This window comes from Pristiophorus japonicus, chromosome 13, assembly GCF_044704955.1.
Source record: "Pristiophorus japonicus isolate sPriJap1 chromosome 13, sPriJap1.hap1, whole genome shotgun sequence".
Lineage (NCBI taxonomy): Eukaryota > Metazoa > Chordata > Chondrichthyes > Pristiophoridae > Pristiophorus > Pristiophorus japonicus.
The window spans coordinates 139872-163238 of record NC_091989.1 but is presented as its reverse complement, the minus strand read 5'-3'; the positions used below and the strand labels follow the sequence as shown (position 1 = coordinate 163238).

At 47.8% G+C, this 23367-nt stretch overlaps 1 protein-coding gene across 1 annotated transcript in view; it reads left to right on the top strand.

Moving 5' to 3' along the window:
- pcloa (piccolo presynaptic cytomatrix protein a) overlaps positions 1-23367 on the top strand; it is a 677428-nt gene that overhangs the window by 566908 nt on the left and 87153 nt on the right. Inside the window, exons 19-21 of the mRNA XM_070898375.1 lie at positions 1573-1644; positions 11129-11309; positions 16584-16775. Of these exons, the coding sequence (XP_070754476.1) occupies positions 1573-1644; positions 11129-11309; positions 16584-16775 (445 nt within the window). The remainder of the gene's footprint in view (positions 1-1572; positions 1645-11128; positions 11310-16583; positions 16776-23367) is intronic.

Below are 23367 nucleotides of genomic sequence, written 5' to 3'. Positions count from 1 at the left end.
TACATAGCTCTGAGACAGTTGGGATACATAACTCTGAGACAGCTGGGGTACATAGCTCTGAGACAGTTGGGGTACATAGCTCCGAGACAGTTGGGGTACATAGCTCCGAGACAGCTGGGGTACATAGCTCCGAGACAGTTGGGGTACATAGCTCCGAGACAGTTGGGGTACAAAGCTCTGAGACAATTGAGGTACATAGCTCCAAGACAGTTGGGGTACAAAGCTCTGAGATAGTTGAGGTACATAGCTCTGAGATAGTTGGGATACATAGCTCCGAGACAGTTGGAGTACATAGCTCTGAGGGGTACATAGCTCTGAGACAGTTAGGGTACATAGCTCTGAGACAATGATGGAACCACATAACCTCGGTCTCTAAATTGTCAGACAGCTTGTCCGACATCCAGTTCTGGATGAGCAGAAATTCTCTCCAATTGAATATTGGGACGACTAAAGCCATTGTTTTCGGTTCCCTAGCCACCGACTCCATCTCTCTCCCCAACTCCTGTCTGAGGCTGAACCACACTGTTCGCACCCCTAGTGTCATATTTGACCCTGAAATGAGCTTTCGACCACATATCCACAGCATAACTAAGACCGCCTATTTCCACCTCCATAACATCGCCCGTCTCCACCCCGTCTCAGCTCATCTGCTGCTGAAACCCTTATCCATGCCTCTGTTGTCTCTAGACTTGACTATTTCAACTCATTCCTGGCTGGCCTCCCACATTCTGCCCAACGTAAACTAGAGGTCATCCAAAACTGGGCTGCCTGTTTCCTAACTCGCACCAAGTCCTGCTCACCCATCACTCCTGTGCTCGCTGACCTACATTGGCTCCCGGTTAAGCAACGTCTCGATTTCAAAATTCTCATCGTTGTTTCAAACCCCTCCATGGCCTCGTCCCTCCCTAATTCTGTAATCTCCTCCAGCCCCATAACCCCCCGAGATGTCTGCGCTCCTCTAATTTTGCCCTCCTGAGCATCTCTGATTATAATCGTTCAGCCATAGGTGGCCGTGCCTCCTGTTGCCTGGGTCCCAAGCTCTGGAACTCCCTCCCTAAACCTCTCCGCCTCTCTACCTCTCAATCCTCCTTACAACAGTGACTGCACTCCAAAAGTACTTTATTAGCTGTGAAGTGCTTTGAGACGTCAGGTGGTCATGAAAGGCGCTATATAAATCCAAGTCTTTCTTTTTTTCAAGACGCTTCTTAAAACCTGCCTCTTCAACCACGCTTTTGGTCACCTGCCCTAATTTCTCCTCATGTGGCTCAGTGTCAATTTTTTTGTCTTATAATACTCCTGTGAAGCGCCTTGGGATGTTCCACTATGTTAAAGGTGCTATATAAATACCAGTTGTTGTTGTTGAGATAGGTACCCATTTTGTATTTCACTCCATCAATCCTTCAATATTTTGTCTTCCAGAATTAATGATATAGACTGAGCCTGTTATTGTATATCAACTGATTGTTGCCTGATTGAGCTGGGAAAGAGCAAGTGTGTTACAATGATAAAGTGACTAACGATACCCGAGGTTCTGAGAGAACCTCAGCTAATGGTACCTTTCTTTAAACACAGCTCAAAAAGAAGACACTGGAAGTTACTGTCTGGGATTATGACCGATTCTCTCCCAACGACTTCCTCGGTGAAGTGAGTATTTCTGATTTCTAGCCAAATAAATAATTACATCACTAAATCGATCAAATCAAACCAAAGGAAAGTATTTATTTGTGTCATTTTCCCATTTTCAGTTTTTTGCATTATTATTATTGAATTGCTATTATTTCTGAATATTTTGCATCACCTGGAGTAATATCCAATCTCGGCTTGTATATTCAAACATTTCCTGAGAAATGATAAACAGTTAAAAGAAATAGAGGAGGTTTAGATACACAAATCTGTAAAAGTGAGAGAAAAAACTGATAAAGCTATAAAATAAAGCACATGGGATCCTAGATTTTATAAATAAAGTCATTGAGTGCAGTAACCAATGGGTAATTCTAATCACATACAAATCATTGGGGAAGCTACATTTATAACACCGTCTAGCTTTGGATGCCCGATCTTAGAAGAATGACAAAACTATGGAGGGGGCACTAAGATGGTACCAGCAATGGGAGGCTTTAGTCACGAGGAAACTGTGGACAAACTGGGGCTTTTTTAATTAAAACAGATAAGGTCATGAGAAGATATGATAGAGGTCTTTAAAATTATCCAGGGTTATGATGAAAAGCCAGCCACTTCCTGCTCTTTTTCTGACCTTGTTAACCTGTTCTCTCGCCGAGGATGGAATATGCCGAAGCGTACTTCAACAGTTGGGCTGGGAATTTGCGTAGCGCCCCGTTTGGGGACGGGAACATCGGCGAGGTAGGAATTCCTGCGGCAGGCATGGAAATCCCGCCCGCTCATGAGATTGGGGTTACTGCCCCCAAGAGGAAGCACAAAATCGTGCTTCACTTCCTCTGTGAGGCGCTAAGGGGCGGAAACACGAGTGCGGGGCGCAGCGCTACGCACTGGGCCGGGCAGTGCAGCCGCATTAAAGGACAGGGCCCAGCCGCAGACTCTGCGGGGCTGTACCTGGAACAGTGGGGGGAGGGGAGCGCTGCCATTAGCCTGGCACACAAGCTGGGAGCCGGGCTGCCAGATCACAACACTGACCCCCGGCCGATGGCCGCACTGACCCCAGGCCCGGCCCGATCACCGCACTGACCCCGGGCCCGGCCCGATCACCGCACTGACCCCGGGCCCGGCCCGATCACCGCACTGACCCCGGGCCCGGCCCGATCACCGCACTGACCCCGGGCCGATCGCCGCACTGACCCCGGGCCCGGCCCGATCATCGCACTGACCCCGGGCCCGGCCCGATCACCGCACTGACCCCGGGCCCGGCCCGATCATCGCACTGACCCCGGGCCCGGCCCGATCATCGCACTGACCCCGGGCCCGGCCCGATCACCGCACTGACCCCGGGCCCGGCCCGATCACCGCACTGACCCCGGGCCCGGCCCGATCATCGCACTGACCCCGGGCCCGGCCCGATCACCGCACTGACCCCGGGCCCGGCCCGATCACCGCACTGACCCCGGGCCCGGCCCGATCACCGCACTGACCCCGGGCCCGGCCCGATCACCGCACTGACCCCGGGCCCGGCCCGATCATCGCACTGACCCCGGGCCCGGCCCGATCACCGCACTGACCCCGGGCCCGGCCCGATCACCACACTGACCCCGGGCCGATGGCCGCACTGACCCCGGGCCCAGGCCGATGGCCGCACTGACCCCGGGCCGATGGCCGCACTGACCCCGGGCTGATGGCCGCACTGACCCCGGGCCGATGGCCGCACTGACCCCGGGCCCGGCCCGATCGCCGCACTGACCCCGGGCCGATGGCCGCACTGACCCCGGGCCCGATCGCCGCACTGACCCCGGGCCCGGCCCGATCGCCGCACTGACCCCGGGCCGATGGCCGCACTGACCCCGGGCCGATGGCCGCACTGACCCCCGGCCGATCACCGCACTGATCCCCGGGCCCGATCGCCGCACTGACCCCGGGCCCGGCCCGATCGCCGCACTGACCCCGGGCCGATGGCCGCACTGACCCCGGGCCGATGGCCGCACTGACCCCCGGCCGATCACCGCACTGACCCCGGGCCCGGCCAGATCATCGCACTGACCCCGGGCCCGGCCCGATCACCGCACTGACTCCGGGCCGATCGCCGCACTGACCCCGGGCCCGGCCCGATCACCGCACTGACCCCGGGCCGATCGCCGCACTGACCCCGGGCCGATGGCCGCACTGACCCCGGGCCGATGGCCGCACTGACCCCGGGCCGATGGCCGCACTGACCCCCGGGCCGATGGCCGCACTGACCCCGGGCCCGGCCCGATCGCCGCACTGACCCCGGGCCGATGGCCGCACTGACCCCGGGCCCGATCGCCGCACTGACCCCGGGCCCGGCCCGATCGCCGCACTGACCCCGGGCCGATGGCCGCACTGACCCCGGGCCGATGGCCGCACTGACCCCCGGCCGATCACCGCACTGATCCCCGGCCGATCACCGCACTGACCCCGGGCCCGGCCCGATCACCGCACTGACCCCGGGCCGATCGCCGCACTGACCCCGGGCCGATCGCCGCACTGACCCCGGGCCGATCGCCGCACTGACCCCGGGCCGATCGCCGCACTGACCCCGGGCCGATCGCCGCACTGACCCCCGGCCGATCGCCGCACTGACCCCGGGCCGATCGCCGCACTGACCCCGGGCCGATGGCCGCACTGACCCCGGGCCGATGACTGCACTGACCCTGGGCTGATGGCCGCACTGACCCCGGGCCGATCGCTGCACTGACCCCGGGCCGATCGCCGCACTGGCCCCGGGCCGATGGCCGCACTGACCTCTGGCCGATCGCCGCACTGACCCCGGGCCAATCACCGCACTGACCCCGGGCCAATCGCCGCATTGATCCCGGGCCGATTGGCGCATTGACCCCGGGCCGATGGCCGCACTGACCCCGGGCCGATCACCACACGGACCCCGCGCTAATCGCTGCATGGACCCCATGGCCGATCGTGGCATGGAATTCGCGTTCACAGAGGCAACAGGAAAGTCGGCTGAATTTTTTTTTACGCACACGCCACCTCCCCTTTAACTAGCGCACCGCGAGCAGCCAGCCGCCATGTAAACACCCGCTGAACGATTGTTGGCATCGCCCGGCACAGCTTGAGGGGGCAATGCCGAATTATTGCTCCAGGGAAAAAAACGGGGCGCTGCACACAGTGATGATGTTGTCATTGTCGGTGCAGCAGAGCAGGGTGCTACCTGTTACCATCACCGCTGAACTCGCCAAATTTAGCCGGAGTTGTTAGCGACACCACACCCAGGCGAAACGTTGTTTGCCCACAGACTTTTAGCAGAGACTTCTAGTCATCTGGCGCCCTCTACAGGGGATCTGTGGCATCAGTGAGCAGCACAAACAGCAGGGAAACTCTTCAACCAATCAGATTGAAAAGAATCCCTACTAAGCCATGCTGAGTGCAATGCAGGAAGTAAGAAACATGATATATAAATTGCATTTAAATCATAGTACAGGAAGTGAAATAAAATTGGAACATACACATGGAATTAATGGAAAGACATAAACGATAAAAACAGTAAAACCATAAAAAACATACATGGGCTGGACTTTCTCCCGATGATCGCTGGGCTATCGCCCATCTATCACCCATCTGTCGCCCATCTATCACCCATCTGTCGCCCATCTATCACCCATCTATCGCCCATCTATCACCCATCTGTCGCCCATCTATCACCCATCTATCACCCATCTGTCGCCCATCTATCACCCATCTGTCGCCCATCTATCGCCCATCTATCACCCATCTGTCGCCCATCTATCGCCCATCTATCGCCCATCTATCGCCCATCTATCGCCCATCTATCGCCTATCTGTCGCCCATCTGTCGCCCATCTATCGCTCATCTATCGCCCATCTATCGCCCATCTGTCGCCGATCTATCGCCCATCCATCGCCCATCTATCGCCCAACTAGGCAGGCTATCGCCCATTTTAAAAGTGGAAAGTTGGCCTGGAATATTGTCCAATGACCGCCGGCCCAACTTTCGGCGCACCTGATTTTGACATCGCTGAGGTGATCGGCCACCGTAACTTTCGTCACATCACCCACACATTGCGGGCTGATTGTTCATCGAGAAGATCACTGGAGATCGCTGGAGTAAAGCTGCTCAGTGGGCACTACGAGAAAGAAGCTATTGGACAGAAATCAGTGCAAGCCACAATTCAGATTAAAAATAGTTTTGCAGTGTGCACACAGGACTTGTGATTGCTAAACTGTTCTATTCAAGTTCCATCTGGGGCATGACCAGGGGTAACAAAGCTTAACTAAACTATTGGACAGAAATCAGGAGGTGACCTTACACCCGACACACTTACAGGGAAAAACGATCATACCTGCGCTTCCGAAAGGAGGTCATCGCTGAGATATGCCAGCTCATCAAGGGAGATGTGCGGCCTACCAGCACTATCAGGACCGCACTGCCCGTTGAGGTGAAGGATACTGCGGCACTTTCCTTCTATGCATCGGGCTCCTTTCAGGCCTCAGCTGCCAACAGTTGCTGCAGCTCTCAGCACGCCACACATTGCTGCATTCGACAAGTGACGAAATCCCTTTACGCTCGCAGGATGGACTTTATAAACTTCCTGGCCTGACCTGGCCATTGTTTTCTAACAATTGTATTCATGTTTTACCTTGCGTTAATAGAAGGCACTGCACGACAATTGTAAAATTCAATAAAAGTTTTTAATAATTCAACAAATTGTAATATTTTTAACCCCCCCCCCCCCCAACAGTCAACCAACAATAAATTTTAAAACAATTAAGAACAACAATAATAACAACAACAGTAACAATCCCCCCTCCCGACCTGTGGCCACGCTTCCCTCCAGATCCTTTAGCCCCCGCCGGTGTCCTAGGCCCCCGTTTTAATCCCCAAGTAATGGGACAAGGACGACTTGCAATTGGCGACCTCAAGGCATGCTGCTATGGGGGGGTGGGTGGTGGAGGAGGAGACCTTTCTGAAGAAACGACTTCGGAGCCAAAAGGAAGTTCTTCCTCCTGACTCGCACCTGTGCTGGTGCTTGGTGGGATGACACAATCGCATGCTGCAAGGCATGGATGGCAGTGGTCTGTTGGCCTATTGCTACAATCATGCGCTCGATACCCTCTGATATGTGAGCGGACATTCTGCCCATGTTCCCGGTCAACCCGCCAAACGTCTGGAGGAGCTCTCGACTGAGGTCGATGCTTTCCCTGCACATCGCAACCATGTCCTCATTCAGACCTGCCCGTCGCAGCGCGTGCCAACCTCACTGACTCAACCTCCGTGGGGTCAACCTCTGTTGGACGCCTTGGGGTCACCTGCTGCAAGCTGCTTGGGCCCGCTGCTTCTTCTGTTGAAGACGACAAAGTGGCCGCAGGTACAACGGTGACCGGGATGCAAGTTTGGATATATAATATAATAATATATATTTTATTATATTTAATATATAACATCTCTCAGTCACATTTATTGCAGTAGTCCTCTGGAGCAGGGTGACCTGCAAAACACATTGAGTTTATTGAGCTTATTAGAACGGTAGGGTTCACATGATTCTTGCGCTGCGCTGGCATACGTAGGAGGGGCAGCACTACCACGATAAATGCGACCGAGAGACTTTACCGATTAACACATCATATGGTAGTACATCTATGTGGAATTCACTGCCCCAGAGAGCTGTGGAGGCTGGATCAGTGACTATATTTGAGGTGGAGATAGACAGACGTCTGAATGATAAGGAAGTGAAGCTGAGTCCATGATCAGATCAGCCATGATCTTGTTAAATGGTGGAGCAGGTTTGAGGGGCCAGGTGGGCCCACTCCTGCTCCTGTTTCTTAGGTTCCTATGTTATTAACCTGAGAGTAGTACAGAAGCTGAATGCATAACATGACATCATTCATATATTATAATGAAATGCTGTTACATTACTTTGAATTACCACTGCTTTACACATTACTCAAATGGTGCAAGGGCGGGATCTGCACCACCACAGGTGGCTGAGCAACTGTGACTACCCACCAGTGTCACAGCGGTTCCTCCAAGTCGTTAAGGATGTTGAGCTGTGAAGGGCCTCCTCCGGTGCGCCTCTGCAGGGGGAACCCCAGTGAGCGAGTGGGGTCGCGTCTGGTAGCTGAGCAGAACCCGAGATAAGCGGGTCTGCAGGGAGCCTTCTGTCACGTGTTTCAAGCTCTGCTTGATAGTTTGGACTGCCCGCTCCGCTTGGCCGTTGGATGCGCTTAAACGGGGCAGATCTGACATGCTTGATGCCATTGCGGGTCATAAACTCGTTGAATTCCGAGCTGGTGAAACATGGTCCATTGTCACTGACAAGGACGTCGGGCAAGCCATGAGTGGCGAACATAGCCCGGAGGCTTTCAATGATGGCAGTGGATGTGCTGGATGACATGATTATGCATTCAATCCATTTAGAGTAAGCGTCCACTACAACTAAAAACATCTTTCCAAGAAAGGGGCCAGCAAAATCTACGTGGATTCTGGACCACGGTTTGGAGGGCCATGACCACAGACTCAATGGAGTCTTCCTTGGTGCATTGCTCAGTTGTGAGCACGTGTTGCACTGGTGTACGCACGACTCTAAGTCCGAGTCAATGCAGGACCACCAAACATGCCACCTGGCTATAGCCTTCATCATGACTATGCCTGGGTGGGTACTGTGTAGGTCGTGTATAAACGTTTCCCTGCCTTTTTTTGGCAAAACTACGCAATTACCCCATCATACACAATCTGACTGGATGGACATTTCATCTTTGTGTCGGTGTAACGGCTTAATTTCATCTTGCATCTCCCTGGGAACGGCCGAATAGCTCCCTTTGAGGATGCAACTTTTTACAAGTGATAGTACAGGGTCCTGGCTGGTCTAGGTCCTAATCTGGCGAGCAATGATGGGTGACCCCTCGCTCTCAAAAGCATCTATGACCAGAACCAAGTCTGCGGGCTGCGCCATTTCCACCCCGGTAGTGGGCAATGGTGGCCGACTGAGGGCATTAGCACAGTTCTCCGTGCCTGGTCTGTGGCAGATAACATAGTCATAGGCGGACAATATTAGTGCCCATTTTTGGATGCGGGACGAAGCATTGGTGTTCATATCTTTGCTTTCTGAAAACAGCGAAATGAGCAGTTTGTGGTCGGTTTCAAGCTCAAACCAAAGTCCAAATAAATATTGGTGCATTTTCTTTCTCGAGCACACTGTAGGCTCTTTCAGCCTTAGACAGACATCTAGACACGTATGCAACCAGTTGAAGTTTGCCCGATACATTGGTTTGCTGTAACACACAGTCGATCCCATACGAAGATGCATCACAAGCTAGCACTAATCGTTTACACGGGGTGTACAGTTAAAGTAACTTATTAGAACAAAGTAGGTTTCTGGCCTTCTCAAAGACTCTCCCTTGCGATTTACCCCAAACCCAGTCGTATTTACCCAATAGTGTATGAGAGTAAGCTTGCAGGGAACATAAAAACTGACTGCAAAGGCGTCTGTAGATATGTGAAGAGAAAAAGATTAGTGAAGACTAATGTAGGTCCCTTGCAGTCAGAATCAGGTGACTTCATAATGGGGAACAAGGAAATGGCAGACCAATTGAACAAATACTTTGGTTCTGTCTTCACTAAGGAAGACACGAATAACCTTTTGAAAATACTAGGGGACTGAGGGTCTAGCGAGAAGGGGGAACTGAGGGATATCCTTATTAGTCAGGAAATGGTGTTAGGGAAATTGATGGGATTGAAGGTCGATAGGTCCCCAGTGCCTGATAGTCTGCATCCCAGAGTACTTAAGGAAGTGGCCCTAGAAATAGTGGTTGCATTGGTGGCCATTTTCCAACATTCCATGGACTCTGGATCAGTTCCTATGGATTGGAGGGTAGCTAATGTAACCCCACTTTATAAAAAAAGGAAGGAGAGAGAAAACAGGGAATTATAGACCGGTTAGCCTGACATCGGTAGTGGGGAAAATGCTGGAATCAATTATTAAAGATGTAATAACAGCACATTTGGAAAGCAGTGACAGGATCGGTCCAAGTCAGCATGGATTTATGAAAGGGAAATCATGCTTGACAAATCTTCCAGAATTTTTTGAGGATGTAACTAGTAGAGTGGACAAGGGAGAACCAGTGGATGTGGTGTATTTGACAAGGTCCCACACAAGAGATTGGTGTGTAAAATTAAAGCACATGGTATTGGGGGTAGTGTACTGACGTGGATAGAGAACTGCTTGGCAGACAGGAAGCAGAGAGTCGGGATAAACGGGTCCTTTTCAGAATGGCAAGCAGTGACTAGTGGGGTGCCCCAGGGCTCAGTGCTGGGACCCCAGCTACTTACAATATACATTAATGATTTAGATGACGGAATTGAGTGTAATATCTCCAAGTTGGCAGATGACACTAAACTGGGTGGCGGTGTGAGCTGTGAGGAGGATGCTAAAATGCTGCAGGGTGACTTGGACAGATTAGGTGAGTGGGCAAACGCGTGGCAGATGCAGTATAATGTGAATAAATGTGAGGTTATCCACTTTGATGGCAAAAACACGAAGGCAGAATATTATCTGAATGACGGCAGATTAGGAAAAGGGGAGGTGCAATGAGACCTGGGTGTCATAGTACATCAGTCATTGAAAGTTGGCATGCAGGTACAGCAGGCAGTGAAGACAAATGGCATGTTGGCCTTCATAGCTTGGGGATGAGTATAGGAGCAGGGAGGTCTTACTGTAGTTGTATAGGTCCTTGGTGAGGCCACACCTGGAATATTGTGTTCAGTTTTGGTCTCCTAATCTGAGGAAGGACGTTCTTGCTATTGAGGGAGTGCAGCGAAGGTTCACCAGACTGATTCCCGGGATGGCAGGGCTGACATATGAGGAGAGATTGGATCGACTGGGCCTGTATTCACTGGAGTTTAGAAGGATGAGAGGGGATCTCATAGAAACATATAAAATTCTGACGGGACTGGACAGGTTAGATGCAGGAAGAATGTTCCTGATGTTGGGGAAGTCCAGAACCAGGGGACATAATCTAAGGATAAGGGGTATGCCATTTAGGACTGAGATGAGGAGAAACTTCTTCACTCAGAGAGTTGTTAACCTGTGGAATTCTCTACCGCAGAGAGTTGTTGAGGCCAGTTCATTGGATATATTCAAGAGGGAGTTAGAAATGGTCCTTACGGCTAAAGGGCTCAAGGGGTATGGAGAGAAAGCAGGAAAGGGGTATTGAGGTGAATGATCAGCCATGATCTTATTGAATGGTGGTGCAGGCTCGAAGGGCCAAATGGCCTACTCCTGCACCTATTTTCTATGTTTCTATAAGAAAAATCGGCACGCCTCTGGAATGGAAGTTTCTAACTGCCCGCAGTGATCACTGTTTCAATCAGTGCTTTAATGTGTTTCTTTAATTTTTGGTTTCATCTCTAATTTACATAATTTATGTTGTTAGGCTCTGATTATAAGTTAAGCTCCACAAATTCCCGTAATTAATTTCTTTTGAACCTCTGTCATCTTGTTCTTACTAAGGTGCTGATTGACTTGTCTAATACGTCGCACTTTGATAACACACTGAGGTGGTACCCACTAAAGGAACAAACAGAAAGTATTGACCATGCAAGGCCCCATTCTGGACAAAGCAACCAGCAACTGCCAAAACCATCAGTCATTAAGAGTCGGAGCCATGGTATCTTCCCAGATCCATCCAAGGGTATGTGAAACTGTTCCCTTTTTTCCCTGACGTGCTTATGCAATTCCTTCTTTGCTGACACCTCTGGTCATCTCATGTATGTATATTTTCATCACTGCGCAGGAGAAGGAGTCTTTCTCCTTCATTTGTTGTGCACTAAAAACATTTAGGAGGAAAACCGGTAAGTATATGCAATGATATCACCGGACAATACTGTGCATTCCCATTGAAGAGCTACAAAGAGAATTCAGGGGAATTGAAAGGAAGATGCTCTGAAACACAAGCAATTGCTTCCATGTTTTATAAATTGTTCTGCAATAAATAAGATTCTGGAATACATTCTTGCATGTTGGAGCACAAGGCTGAGCAAGTTGATCTCAGTTAGCACAGAAACAAAATGTTTGGTTGCAAGGGCATGCTCAAGGCATCTTTCTGCCTGTTGATGGTGTCTCCCGACTCGGCCATTTGAGGCATCCGGTCAGGATTGCTGGATTGATTTTCAAAGAACATTATGATAAGCTGCAAAGCTTTTGTTCTTTACATCACGTTGTTGATGTTATCATATTTCATCATTCCATATTCTGTCCACTTTTCACCAAAATGAACTCTTTTGTGATTTTGCTGAAATAAATAAGAACATTAGAGACAGGAACTAGAAAAGACAATGCAGTCATTATTGTTTAGGCACATCCAGCCCTCCTTTTCCAATCCCCTATAGAATGAAGAAAGTTCATATTATCATTGCCAAAACTATTGATTTTTCTTAAATATGTGCTACACTGTAGGATGACATTTCCCTGCTCACCCTGATAAATGTGGAACAGTATCCCCTGTATTAACGTTCTAGACTTTGTGATGATGCAAACAGATTGTTCTGTGTGATTATGATGCAAGTGGCGTCAGTGTTAAAACAAACGTGTTACCCTGCTGTGGCTAATGGCTAATGCGAAGCACTGCATTTCCACCATTAATCCAGCAGGAGTGAGGTGGGAGGACCAGAAACCAGGCCAAGACTTGAACATATTGTTGAAGGATTTGGGGGCCAATAATTCTTGATTTTCTGCCGATTAACTATGAATGGGGATTAGATATCTTCATGGGAGTGGAATCAAGGTGGTTCCTTAGAGTGGGGGAAGAAATAAAATCCGACATCTCGTGCCTAATTGGGAAGCGGTTAGTGGCAAGTAGGCTCTCCTTCTATTGCTGCCTTGGTGGGAAATGATATTTGTCTTGCTAGGCTGACACTCACAGTGCAGTACTGAGGGGTTAAAGCAAGGGAGGCTCTGTCTGCCCTCTCACGTGGATGTAAAAGATTCCTTTAGCCACTATTTCAAAGAAGACTTCACCCCGGTGTCCTGGCCAATAATTATCCCTCAACCAACATCGCTAAAACACAAATTACCTGGTCATTATTACATTGCTGTTTTTGGGAGCTTGCTGTGCGCAAATTACAACAGTGACTCTGACTCAAAAGTAAAGTGCTTTGGGATGTCCTGAGGTTGTGAAAGGCGCTATAGAAATGCAAGTCTTTCTTTTTCTTGCTTGGGGTTCTGGAGCTTGAAAACATAACATAACAACATAAGAATTAGGAACAGGAGTAGGCCATCTAGCCCCTCGAGCCTGCTCCGCCATTCAACAAGATCATGGCTGATCTGGCCGTGGACTCAGCTCCACTTACCCGCCCGCTCCCCATAACCCTTAATTCCCCTTATTGGTTAAAAATCTATCTATTTGTGACTTGAATACATTCAATGAGCTAGCCTCAACTGCTTCCTTGGGCAGAGAATTCCACAGATTCACAACCCTCTGGAAGAAGAAATTCCTTCTCAACTCGGTTTTAAATTGGCGCTCCCGTATTTTGAGGCTGTGCCCCCTAGTTCTAGTCTCCCCGACCAGTGGAAACAACCTCTCTGCCTCTATCTTGTCTTTCCCTTTCATTATTTTAAATGTTTCTATAAGATCACCCCTCATCCTTCTGAACTCCAACGAGTAAAGACCCAGTCTACTCAATCTATCATCATAATGTAACCCCCTCATCTCCGGAATCAGCCTAGTGAATCATCTCTGTACCCCCTCCAAAGCCAGTATATCCTTCCTTAAGTAAGGTGACCAAAACTGCACGCAGTACTCCAGGTGCGGCCTCACCAATACCCTATAAAGTTGCAGCATGACCTCCCTGCTTTTGTACTCCATCCCTCTTGCAATGAAGGCCAACATTCCATTCGCCTTCCTGATTACCTGCTGCACCTGCAAACTAACATTTTGGGATTCATGCACAAGGAGGGACTTGGCCTGGAGGGTGGTGCACGGAGCAGTGCCGTGCAATAAATTTTTAAGCCGGTTCACGGACTCCCAGGCCGCCTGCAATTTCTGCGGTCTGGAGGAGTCCGTGTTCCATGTTTTTATTGAATGCACAAGGTTGCAGCCCCTGTTCCACTATTTGAAGGGGCTGCTCCTGAAATTCTGGCTGCACTTCAGTCCCACTCTCCTGATCTTTGGGCACCCTGTGCGGAGGGGAGCGGGTAGGTCCGAAGGCCTCCTCGTAGGACTGCTCCTGGGCACGGCCAAGGGTGCCATCAGCCGGTCCAGGCAGCGGGCGGTCGAGGGGGTCGTTCAACCTGACTGCCTGCCTCTCTTCCGCTCTTACATCCGGTCCAGGGTGTCCTTGGAGATGGAGCACGCGGTGTCCACCGGTACGCTCGCGGCCTTCCGCGAGAGGTGGGCACCGGAGGGACTGGAGTGCATCATCACGCCCGGCAACCAAATTTTAATTTGATTTTACGTTTTTTAAGTTTAATTTGTTTTAATTGCCGGTGCTTTTAGTGTCCCCCTCTCCTTTTATAGGGGGCACTGGAAAAAAGGAAAAATTTGATTTTAGTGCCCAAAAAAAAAACCACAAAAAAAAAAAAAAAAAAAGGCCTTGTAAATGTCTTGTGTGTGTCATCCAGGTCGGGTGGCACGGATACATGTTTTATGTTTTCGCAGGTAAACTCAAAAGAGTTTCATGCACAAGGACCCCCAGGTCCCTCTGCACCTCAGCATGTTGTAATTCCTCCCCATTCAAATAATATTCCCTTTTACTGTTTTTTTCCCCAAGGTGGATGACCTCACACTTTCCGACATTGTATTCCATCTGCCAAACCTTAGTCCATTTGCTTAACCTATCCAAATCTCTTTGCAGCCTCTCTGTTTCCTCTACACAACCCGCTTTCCCACTAATCTTTGTGTCATCTGCAAATTTTGTTACACTACACTCTGTCCCCTCTTCCAGGTCATCTATGTATAATTGTAAACAGTTGTGGTCCCAGCACCGATCCCTGTGGCACACCACTAACCACCGATTTCCAACCCGAAAAGGACCCATTTATCCCGACTCTCTGCTTTCTGTTCGCCAACCAATTCTCTATCCATGCTAATACATTTCCTCTGACTCCGCGTACCTTTATCTTCTGCAGTAACCTTTTGTGTGGCACCTTATCGACTGCCTTTTAGAAATCTAGAAACCACATCCATCGGTACACCTCTATCCACCATGCTCGTTATATCCTCAAAGAATTCCAGTAAATTAGTTAAACATGATTTCCCCTTCATGAATCCATGCTGCGTCTGCTTGATTGCACTATTCCTATCTAGATGTCTCGCTATTTCTTCCTTAATGATAGTTTCAAGCATTTTCCCCACTACAGATGTTGAACTAACCGGCCTATAGTTACATGCCTTTTGTCTGCCCCCTTTTTTAAACAGAGGCGTTATATTAGCTGCTTTCCAATCCGCTGATACCTCCTCAGAGTCCAAAGAATTTTGGTAGATTATAACGAATGCACCTGCTATAACTTCCGCCATCTCTTTTAATATCCTGGGATGCATTTCATCAGGACCAGGGGACTTGTCTACCTTGAGTCCCATTAGCCTGTCCAGCACTACCCCCCTAGTGATAGTAATTGTCTCAAGGTCCTCCCTTCCCACATTCCTGTGACCAGCAATTTTTGGCAAAGGAATAGAAAATAATTTTTCAAGAACAAGTAGAAAATCATTCTTGTTTGTCTTTGTAAAAAAGTACTGTGCTGCTGCTGAATAAAGTTGTGTATTGAGGGAATTCACATTTGACCCTTGAAGCAGGAATGTTCAAGCTGTGTTGCATGGACTGCACTGAGGCTGCAGAGACTGGTATAGCATATAGCTCTTCCAATGGGGCTTTGTGCCTTTTACCCACTGGTTTGACCTGTTCGAATTTCTTGGGACTAAAGGCTTGCAAAGATCTTTTGTTAGCATAGTTGCCTCAGTGAAGGTTGGCATGCAGGTACAGCAGGCAGTAAAGAAAGCAAATGACATGTTGGCCTTCATAGCTAGGGGATTTGAGTATAGGAGCAGTGAGGTCTTACTGCAGTTGTACAGGGCCTTGGTAAGGCCTCACCTGGAATATTGTGTTCAGTTTTGGTCTCCTAATCTGAGGAAGGACATTCTTGCTATTGAGGGAGTGCAGCGAAGGTTCACCAGACTGATTCCGGGGATGGTGGGACTGACATATGTAGAAAGACTGGATTGACTAGGCTTGTATTCAATGGAATTTAGAAGAATGAGAGGGGATCTCATAGAAATATATAAAATTCTGACGGGACTGGACAGGTTAGATGCAGGAAGAATGCTCCCGATGTTGGGGAAGTCCAGAACCAGGGGTCACAGACTAAGGATAAGGGGTAAGCCATTTAGGACCGAGATGAGGAGAAACCTCTTCACTCAGAGAGTTGTGGTCATGTGGAATTCCCTACCGCAGAAAGTTGTTGGGGCCAGTTCGTTAGATATATTCAAAAGGGAGTTAGATATGGAATGATCAGCCATGATCTTATTGAATGGTGGTGTAGGCTCGAAGGGCCGGATGGCCTACTCCTGCACCTATTTTCTATGTTTCTATGTTTACTCCAATAAAGACGCTATGTAAATGGAGAGCGGCAAGATTTTTTCGAATCAAAAGCGAATTGATGGGCTTTTCATAAAAATCGGACGGATCTACATCGGATGGTGATCTGCTCCACCCATGCAGCGAACACGTACATTTACCCTGTGGTGTCTGCCCCAGCAAGTACTGGAGAAGGACTTATCCCACAGATTACTTTGTTATTTCTGGTGGCCAGTTACAGATCAACATTATCTGAAGTAGATCTGTAGTCTGTGGTCATGATCAAGGGAGAAATGTGTGAAGACTTGAAGGCAGAAAATAAATCACTTGAAAGAAATGATATTGAATAACACAATGCAACTGATAACCACATTCATTGCCAATTTTTGTTCCCTCAGAGATGCACGTGCCCACCATTGAGAAATCCCAGAGCAGTCCTGGAAGCTCGAAATCATCTTCAGAAGGACATTTACGTTCTCATGGACCATCACGAAGTCAAAGCAAAACCAGCGTCACTCAGACCCACCTAGAGGATGCTGGGGCCGCCATTGCTGCCGCGGAACAAGCTGTGCAGCTCCGACTCCAGCCAAGTAAACGACGCAAATAACTTCCTCAGCATGGCAGCTTAACGTTCATCTGTTGCCTTTTTTCTTAGCTCCCTTAACTTTCTGAGCCTCAGTTTCTCTGGTTTTCTTCAGTTCTCTCTTACTGTCTGCACAATCTGCACACTGTGTGTAGTAGTACCTCTCTCTGTCGTGGTATTTATATATCACTGATCACCTTCCGAACTGTGACATTTAATTTGGGATAAGGCAGTGAAACTGGCTGTTCCTGTACTGTTAGCCCCTTCACCCACACACATCGCTTGTGTATATATGGGTTTGAACAAAGTATCTTATGGGGAACATAAACCCATGTCAGTGTGCAATGTTTTTATTTTCTTACCAAAAAAATCTAATTTATTTGTCATTCTGTTGAAGTTAATGCTCCCCAGGACCACTGAATTTTAATAATTTTATTTTCTCCCTGTCTTTGAGTCTTTTCAGTTGCACGATAAGCAACTGATCTGCTACCAGACTGGGAAGTGATATTATGAGCAAACCATAAGCGTGTCCAAGAAATGCCTGTGATTCTGACACTGCTCTTCCCCTCTCCCTCGTCTCCTTCTGACACAACCTAGAAGATCCTGTGCTGGTAATTGTCAGGGTGTACCCACATCCTAGAATTCCACGGGACAGCACGGATGGTAATTAAAAAGCACTTTCATGCAGATCAAAACTCAAATAAACGCGTGCAGAAGTTGAGCATTTGCTATCTATGGTGGAAGGCTGAATGGGTTGACAGTAATTAAAGACAGATTTTTAAAAAAGCAACAGTGCACCTCATGGTGCTGAGAGTGTGCCGTGTTGACGTCTGGCAATGGCGCTGCAATTGGGTAGAATAGTCGAACAGAACAGACCTGCTTTATACAGTTGGAGTGATGTCGTTGGTCTGTTCACAAACTACCTTTAATTCTAAAATGCAATACTCTGTACTTCATTTTAGAAAAGAAACTAGAAGAAGCCACCAATTCTGAACTTTTTAATGCAAGTTTGTCTTTTATCACTTAAAGATTTCTTTCATAAAACCAGCTGCAATTCTGGGCTATATATTATATGTGCCTAGTTTCTTAAATTGATTTTGGATATTATGAGTTGTTCTAGGACAAATAATGATGGTCTAGAACACACACCAGAGCTTCCACAATATTGTCTCCAGTACCAACCCTGCTCTTGCTGGAAGAGACAAGCAATTTCTGACACTGGACAAGACTAGTAACTATTACATGAATGAAATGATGATTATAACAGTCATATGTATTATTAGTAAACATAGGACTCGCACACCAGTACCCTATGGCCAATGCAACACAAGATTCATTATTAATCATTGAAGAACACTTTGGGCCTCGATACTGTTAATCACATGGCCCGGCACATCATTACACCATCATTTATCATTATAGCTCTGTGATGATTTGTTAATCCAAACTCTGGTTCATAGTGGTTCACTTTTGCAGCAATGCCAAGTTTGTGCATAAACCGAGAAACTGTCGCTGTATTTTATATATAGAGCAGGCAGGCCTTTGTTATTATATCCAATTGCAGTATGAAATTCATGTGACCAGAAGATGAATCTCTCTATTCAAATATGATCCTAAATGATAGCTTTACAGTATTAAATTATCTGTTTTTATTTATGGTATTGCATGCAGGTTAGTGTTGGATAATTATCCATTACACATACAGATAATGGTCATTAGTAAGAACTCCATGGGACTAGAAAAAGTGATTACTGTCCCAGAATCGGATCATCTTCATGTACCATAACACCCTTAGATACAGGGACCTACAGACTGAGTTCATAGATACATAGGCTGCTCATTCCACCAGAGTTCTTATTAATGCGTTTTGACTGTATTACTGTTTACAACTCTGAATCCTGTCTGTGGGACACTTATGGTCAACAATCCACACAGTGATATTAGCCCAAATTCAATGTAATTAGGTCTTGCAAAGGAACTAGCCAGTTGTGACTCCTTAATACTCTGCATGATGTGTCTCCCTTTGGTGTTTACACTTATTTAAACAAAACACTTCTGTTTGCATGAAAAACACTTAAGCTGGTTCCATCTGAGGATACATACTCTGGGTTTCCATTTCACCCACACTGCCACAGTACATAAAAGCGGTCAGGCTCAAAATCATGCCAGGAAGCACAGACACAGCATTGCAGGCGTCCCTATTCAAAGAACTCAGTCTGACAATCTGCCTTCACCAGCCAATGAGAACAAAGACCAAAGCCAACTCGCCATAAGGAAGGTGATGTCAGAAGGATCGCCCAAGTCTGAAGGAGGTAAGGAGATCAACATTATTAAAGATCTTCATAATTCTCTACACAAGCAGCAGAAGGGAATGCATTGCCTGCATTCTTTAGTACTTACTAAATTATTGATTTGAAGTGTTCATCTTAACTCAACAATCTTCCCTAAATTAATGATAGAATTGAAGATGTTGTGCTTGTCAATGTATATCAAATCGGTTTCTCCCACTGTGTAATACCCCACGCTGCTGTGTTCTGGCAGAGGATGGAATGGCTGACGGGAGATACTTTCTTAACTTTTGCCATTATTTCATCAACTACCAGAACTGTTACAGTGCGACCTAATACGGAACCCCCTGCTGATTTTATGTTGCCCACCGCCTTTTTTACATTGGCCGAATATCTCGGGGGCCAACCTTGATGGCCTTATCGCCGACTGCCGCAATGCCTCCTCGAGCTGTGCCGAGTGCCAGTTTTGATTTGGGCCGGAGCGGAGAGGGGGGGGGAGAACCGCCGGGAACTGCCCGCTGACGTTAGCGGATGGCCAAGTGGTGCAATTGACCGGCCGCCCTCCGAGATGCCAGATTGGTGCGGGCGGGAGTGGCTGGGAGGACGGGGGTTGATCACTGCGAGGAGGTTGGTCTATCTCCGACGGTGAATATGAAGAGCTGAAAAAAAAGGTTAGTAAACAATTTTAAAACATTTTCTTTACAGCGATTACCTTGATGGGGCTCCCCTGAATGTCTCCCTCTGTGGGCCCAACTCCATCCTCGGCGGCACTTGGGCGGCAAGCATCTTTGCTGCCGAGAATGAGAGCTCCCGCCCGCTGCCGCCCAGATTGGTAACATAAGTTCTCCTTTTGCCGCCGGCTGCCCTTTCAATGACCTTTTTGCCGAAAACCCCACCCAGAGTACCATCAGGTATCTCGGCTGTCATCGGTGGTCCCTTGGGCGGGCGGGGTCCTTCACCAATTTCACCCTCTCTCGTACGTATGTACCAACTAATCTGACTGAGTTCACCATCTGGCAGTAACATCAAGCAGGGCTGAGATTCTCCGCCAGACCTACCAGTCTATTGCACTGCTTTTGTGAATTCTGTCACTCTACACTTTGTGTGTGTTACTTTCTAAAGTTAGCTTCTTTAATCACTGCACCGTCAGGTCATTGGATAATTTCACTTTCATTTAATTTACATCAATGTTTATCAAAATGAAGTCTCTGTATCTATTTATAACTCGCATGTTTTCAAGTTGAAAGAAATCATTAAGCAAAATGTATCTCTGGAGCCTGGCACATTAACTTGAAGCAAGTCTACTGTGCCGAAGTCAATGGATTTACACAAAATGTCAGTATTGAAAAAACTATCTTCTGCAGCTTAAAATGAATGGGGGTTTATTTTGGTGGAGCACAGATGGAGAAAGCTGGATACCCAATCAATTTAACATTGAGTCGGTGAGCTGCCATCACAAGACATGCTCAACATTTGGAAGGCAGGTTGTCCCACTGACCGTGGGCCTTCAACAGAACCTTAATGGGGAAGGTAAGGCTAGAAAGGTCAAAATCAATAGAGCCGCTTATTTCAATATCGGAGAAACTTAAAGAACACCCCTAGCAGCAAGGAATTGAAGTTAAGGAAATATTGAGGCTTAAAACTCCCATTGCCCCCACCAAATCCCCCAACTTCAAGCTACCCCTCCCGACAAGTACTGCCATGATTTATCAGCGGCAATAGGAACTAGCAATTGACATGAAAATTGCGCTGGGGTCTGAACTGCATCATTTAAACATGGTCATTCGGCCCAGCTGGTTCCAGTTGCTTTGGAAGTTTAAAACAAGCTATCAAACTATTCACGAGAGATAATCGATCCTCTCAGGATCACTTACCTACTTGCATTCTGGGGGCATTACTAGGCTAATGGTGAAATTTGCACCTACTCTCAGAAAGCACAGATTCTGTTGGGCCCTTCAGGAGTTTACATAAGAACATAAAAAACATAAGAACATAAGAATTAGGAACTCCGCCATTCAAAAAGATCATGGCTGATCTGGCCGTGGACTCAGCTCCACTTACCCGCCCGCTCCCCGTAACCCTTAATTCCCTTATTGGTTAAAAATCTATCTATTTGTGACTTGAATACATTCAATGAGCTAGCCTCAACTGCTTCCTTGGGCAGAGAATTCCACAGATTCACAACCCTCTGGGAGAAGAAATTCCTTCTCAACTCAGTTTTAAGTTGGCTCCCCCGTATTTTGAGGCTGTGCCCCCTAGTTCTAGTCTCCCCGACCAGTGGAAACAACCTCTCTGCCTCTATCTTGTCTATCCCTTTCATTATTTTAAATGTTTCTATAAGATCACCCCTCATCCTTCTGAACTCCAATGAGTAAAGACCCAGTCTACTCAATCGATCATCATAAGGTAACCCCCTCATCTCCGGAATCAGCCCAGTGAATCGTCTCTGTACCCCCTCCAAAGCTAGTATATCCTTCCTTAAGAAAGGTGACCAAAACTGCACGCAGTACTCCAGGTGCGGCCTCACCAATACCCTGTACAGTTGCAGCAGGACATCCATGCTTTTGTACTCCATCCCTCTCGCAATGAAGGCCAACATTCCATTCGCCTTCCTGATTACCTGCTGCACCTGCAAACTAACTTTTTGGGATTCATGCACAAGGACCCCCAGGTCCCTCTGCACCGCAGCATGTTGTAATTTCTCCCCATTCAAATAATATTCCCTTTTACTGTTTTTTTTTCCAAGGTGGATGACCTCAAATTTTCCGACATTGTATTCCATCTGCTAAACCTTAGCCCAATCACTTAACCTATCTATATCTCTTTGCAGCCTCTCTGTGTCCTCTACACAACCTGCTTTCCCACTAATCTTTGTGTCATCTGCAAATTTTGTTACACTATACTCTGTCCCCTCTTCCAGGTCATCTATGTATATTATAAACAGTTGTGGTCCCAGCACCGATCCCTGTGGCACACCACTAACCACCGATTTCCAACCCGAAAAGGACCCATTTATCCCGAGACTCTGCTTTCTGTTAGCCAGCCAATTCATAATTCAATTGGATTTAGCATAGTTATGGAAAAGGACAAAGATCAACCAGGTGTAAAAGTTTTTGGTTGGTGAAAGGCCAATTTTACTAAGCTCAGATGTGATTTAGCAAACGTGGACTGGAAACAGCTACTTGAAGGTAAATCAATGTCAGAGCAATGGGAGGCATTGAAGGAGGTGAAAGTAAGGGTCCAGAGAAAGTATGTTTCACAAAACAAAGGGCGGGACTCCCAAATCTGGAGCCCCCTGAATGTCAAGGGGCATAAATGGTAGGATAAGGTAAAAAAGGGAAGCTTTTGTCAGATATCGAAAGCTCAATATTACAGAAAGCCTAGAAGAGTATAGAAAGTGTAGGGTTGAAATTAAAAAGGAAATTACAAAGCACAGAGAGCATATGGAAAAATATTGGCAAGTAAAGTCAAGGCAAACCCCAAAGAGTTTTCATAAATATATAAAGATCAAGAGAATAACTCATGAAAGATTAAGGCCTATTAGAACCTATGTGTCATGGCAGACAGGGGTATGGTTCTTAATGAATACTTTGCATCTGTCATCACAGAAGAGAGGGTCATGCAGACATTGTAGTTAAGGAGGAGTGTGAAATATTAGATGGGATAAACAGTGAGGGAGGATGTATTAAGAAGTTTAGCATCTTTGAAAGTAATAAATTACCAGGCCCGGATGAAATGTATCCCAGGCTGTTGAGAGGCAAGGGAGGAAATAGCAGTGGCTCTGACCATCATTTTCCAATCCTCTTTGGCTACAGGCGTGATGCCAGAGGACTAGAAGACTTCTAATGTTGTTCCATTGTTTAAAAAGGGAGAAAGTCATTTACATCGGATTACATACACAGGATCTACGGCACAGAAACAGGCCATTCGGCCCAACCAGTCCATGCCGGCGTTTATGCTCCGCTCCCGTCTTTCCCCATCTAAATCTATCAGCATAACCCTCTATTCCCTTCTCCCCCATATGCTTGTCCAGCCTCCCCTTAAATGCGTCGATACTATTCGCCTCAACCACTCCCTGTGGCAGTGAGTTCCACATTCTCACCACTCTCTCAGTAAAGAAGTTTCTCCTGAATTCCCTATTGGATTTCTTGGTGACTATCTTATATTGATGGCCTCTAGTTATGCTCTTCCCCACAAGTGGAAACATTCTCTCTGCATCCACCCTATCAAAACCTTTCATCATTTTAAAGACCTCTATTAGGTCACCGCTCAGCCACCTTTTTTCAAGAGAAAAGAGACCCAGCCTGTTCA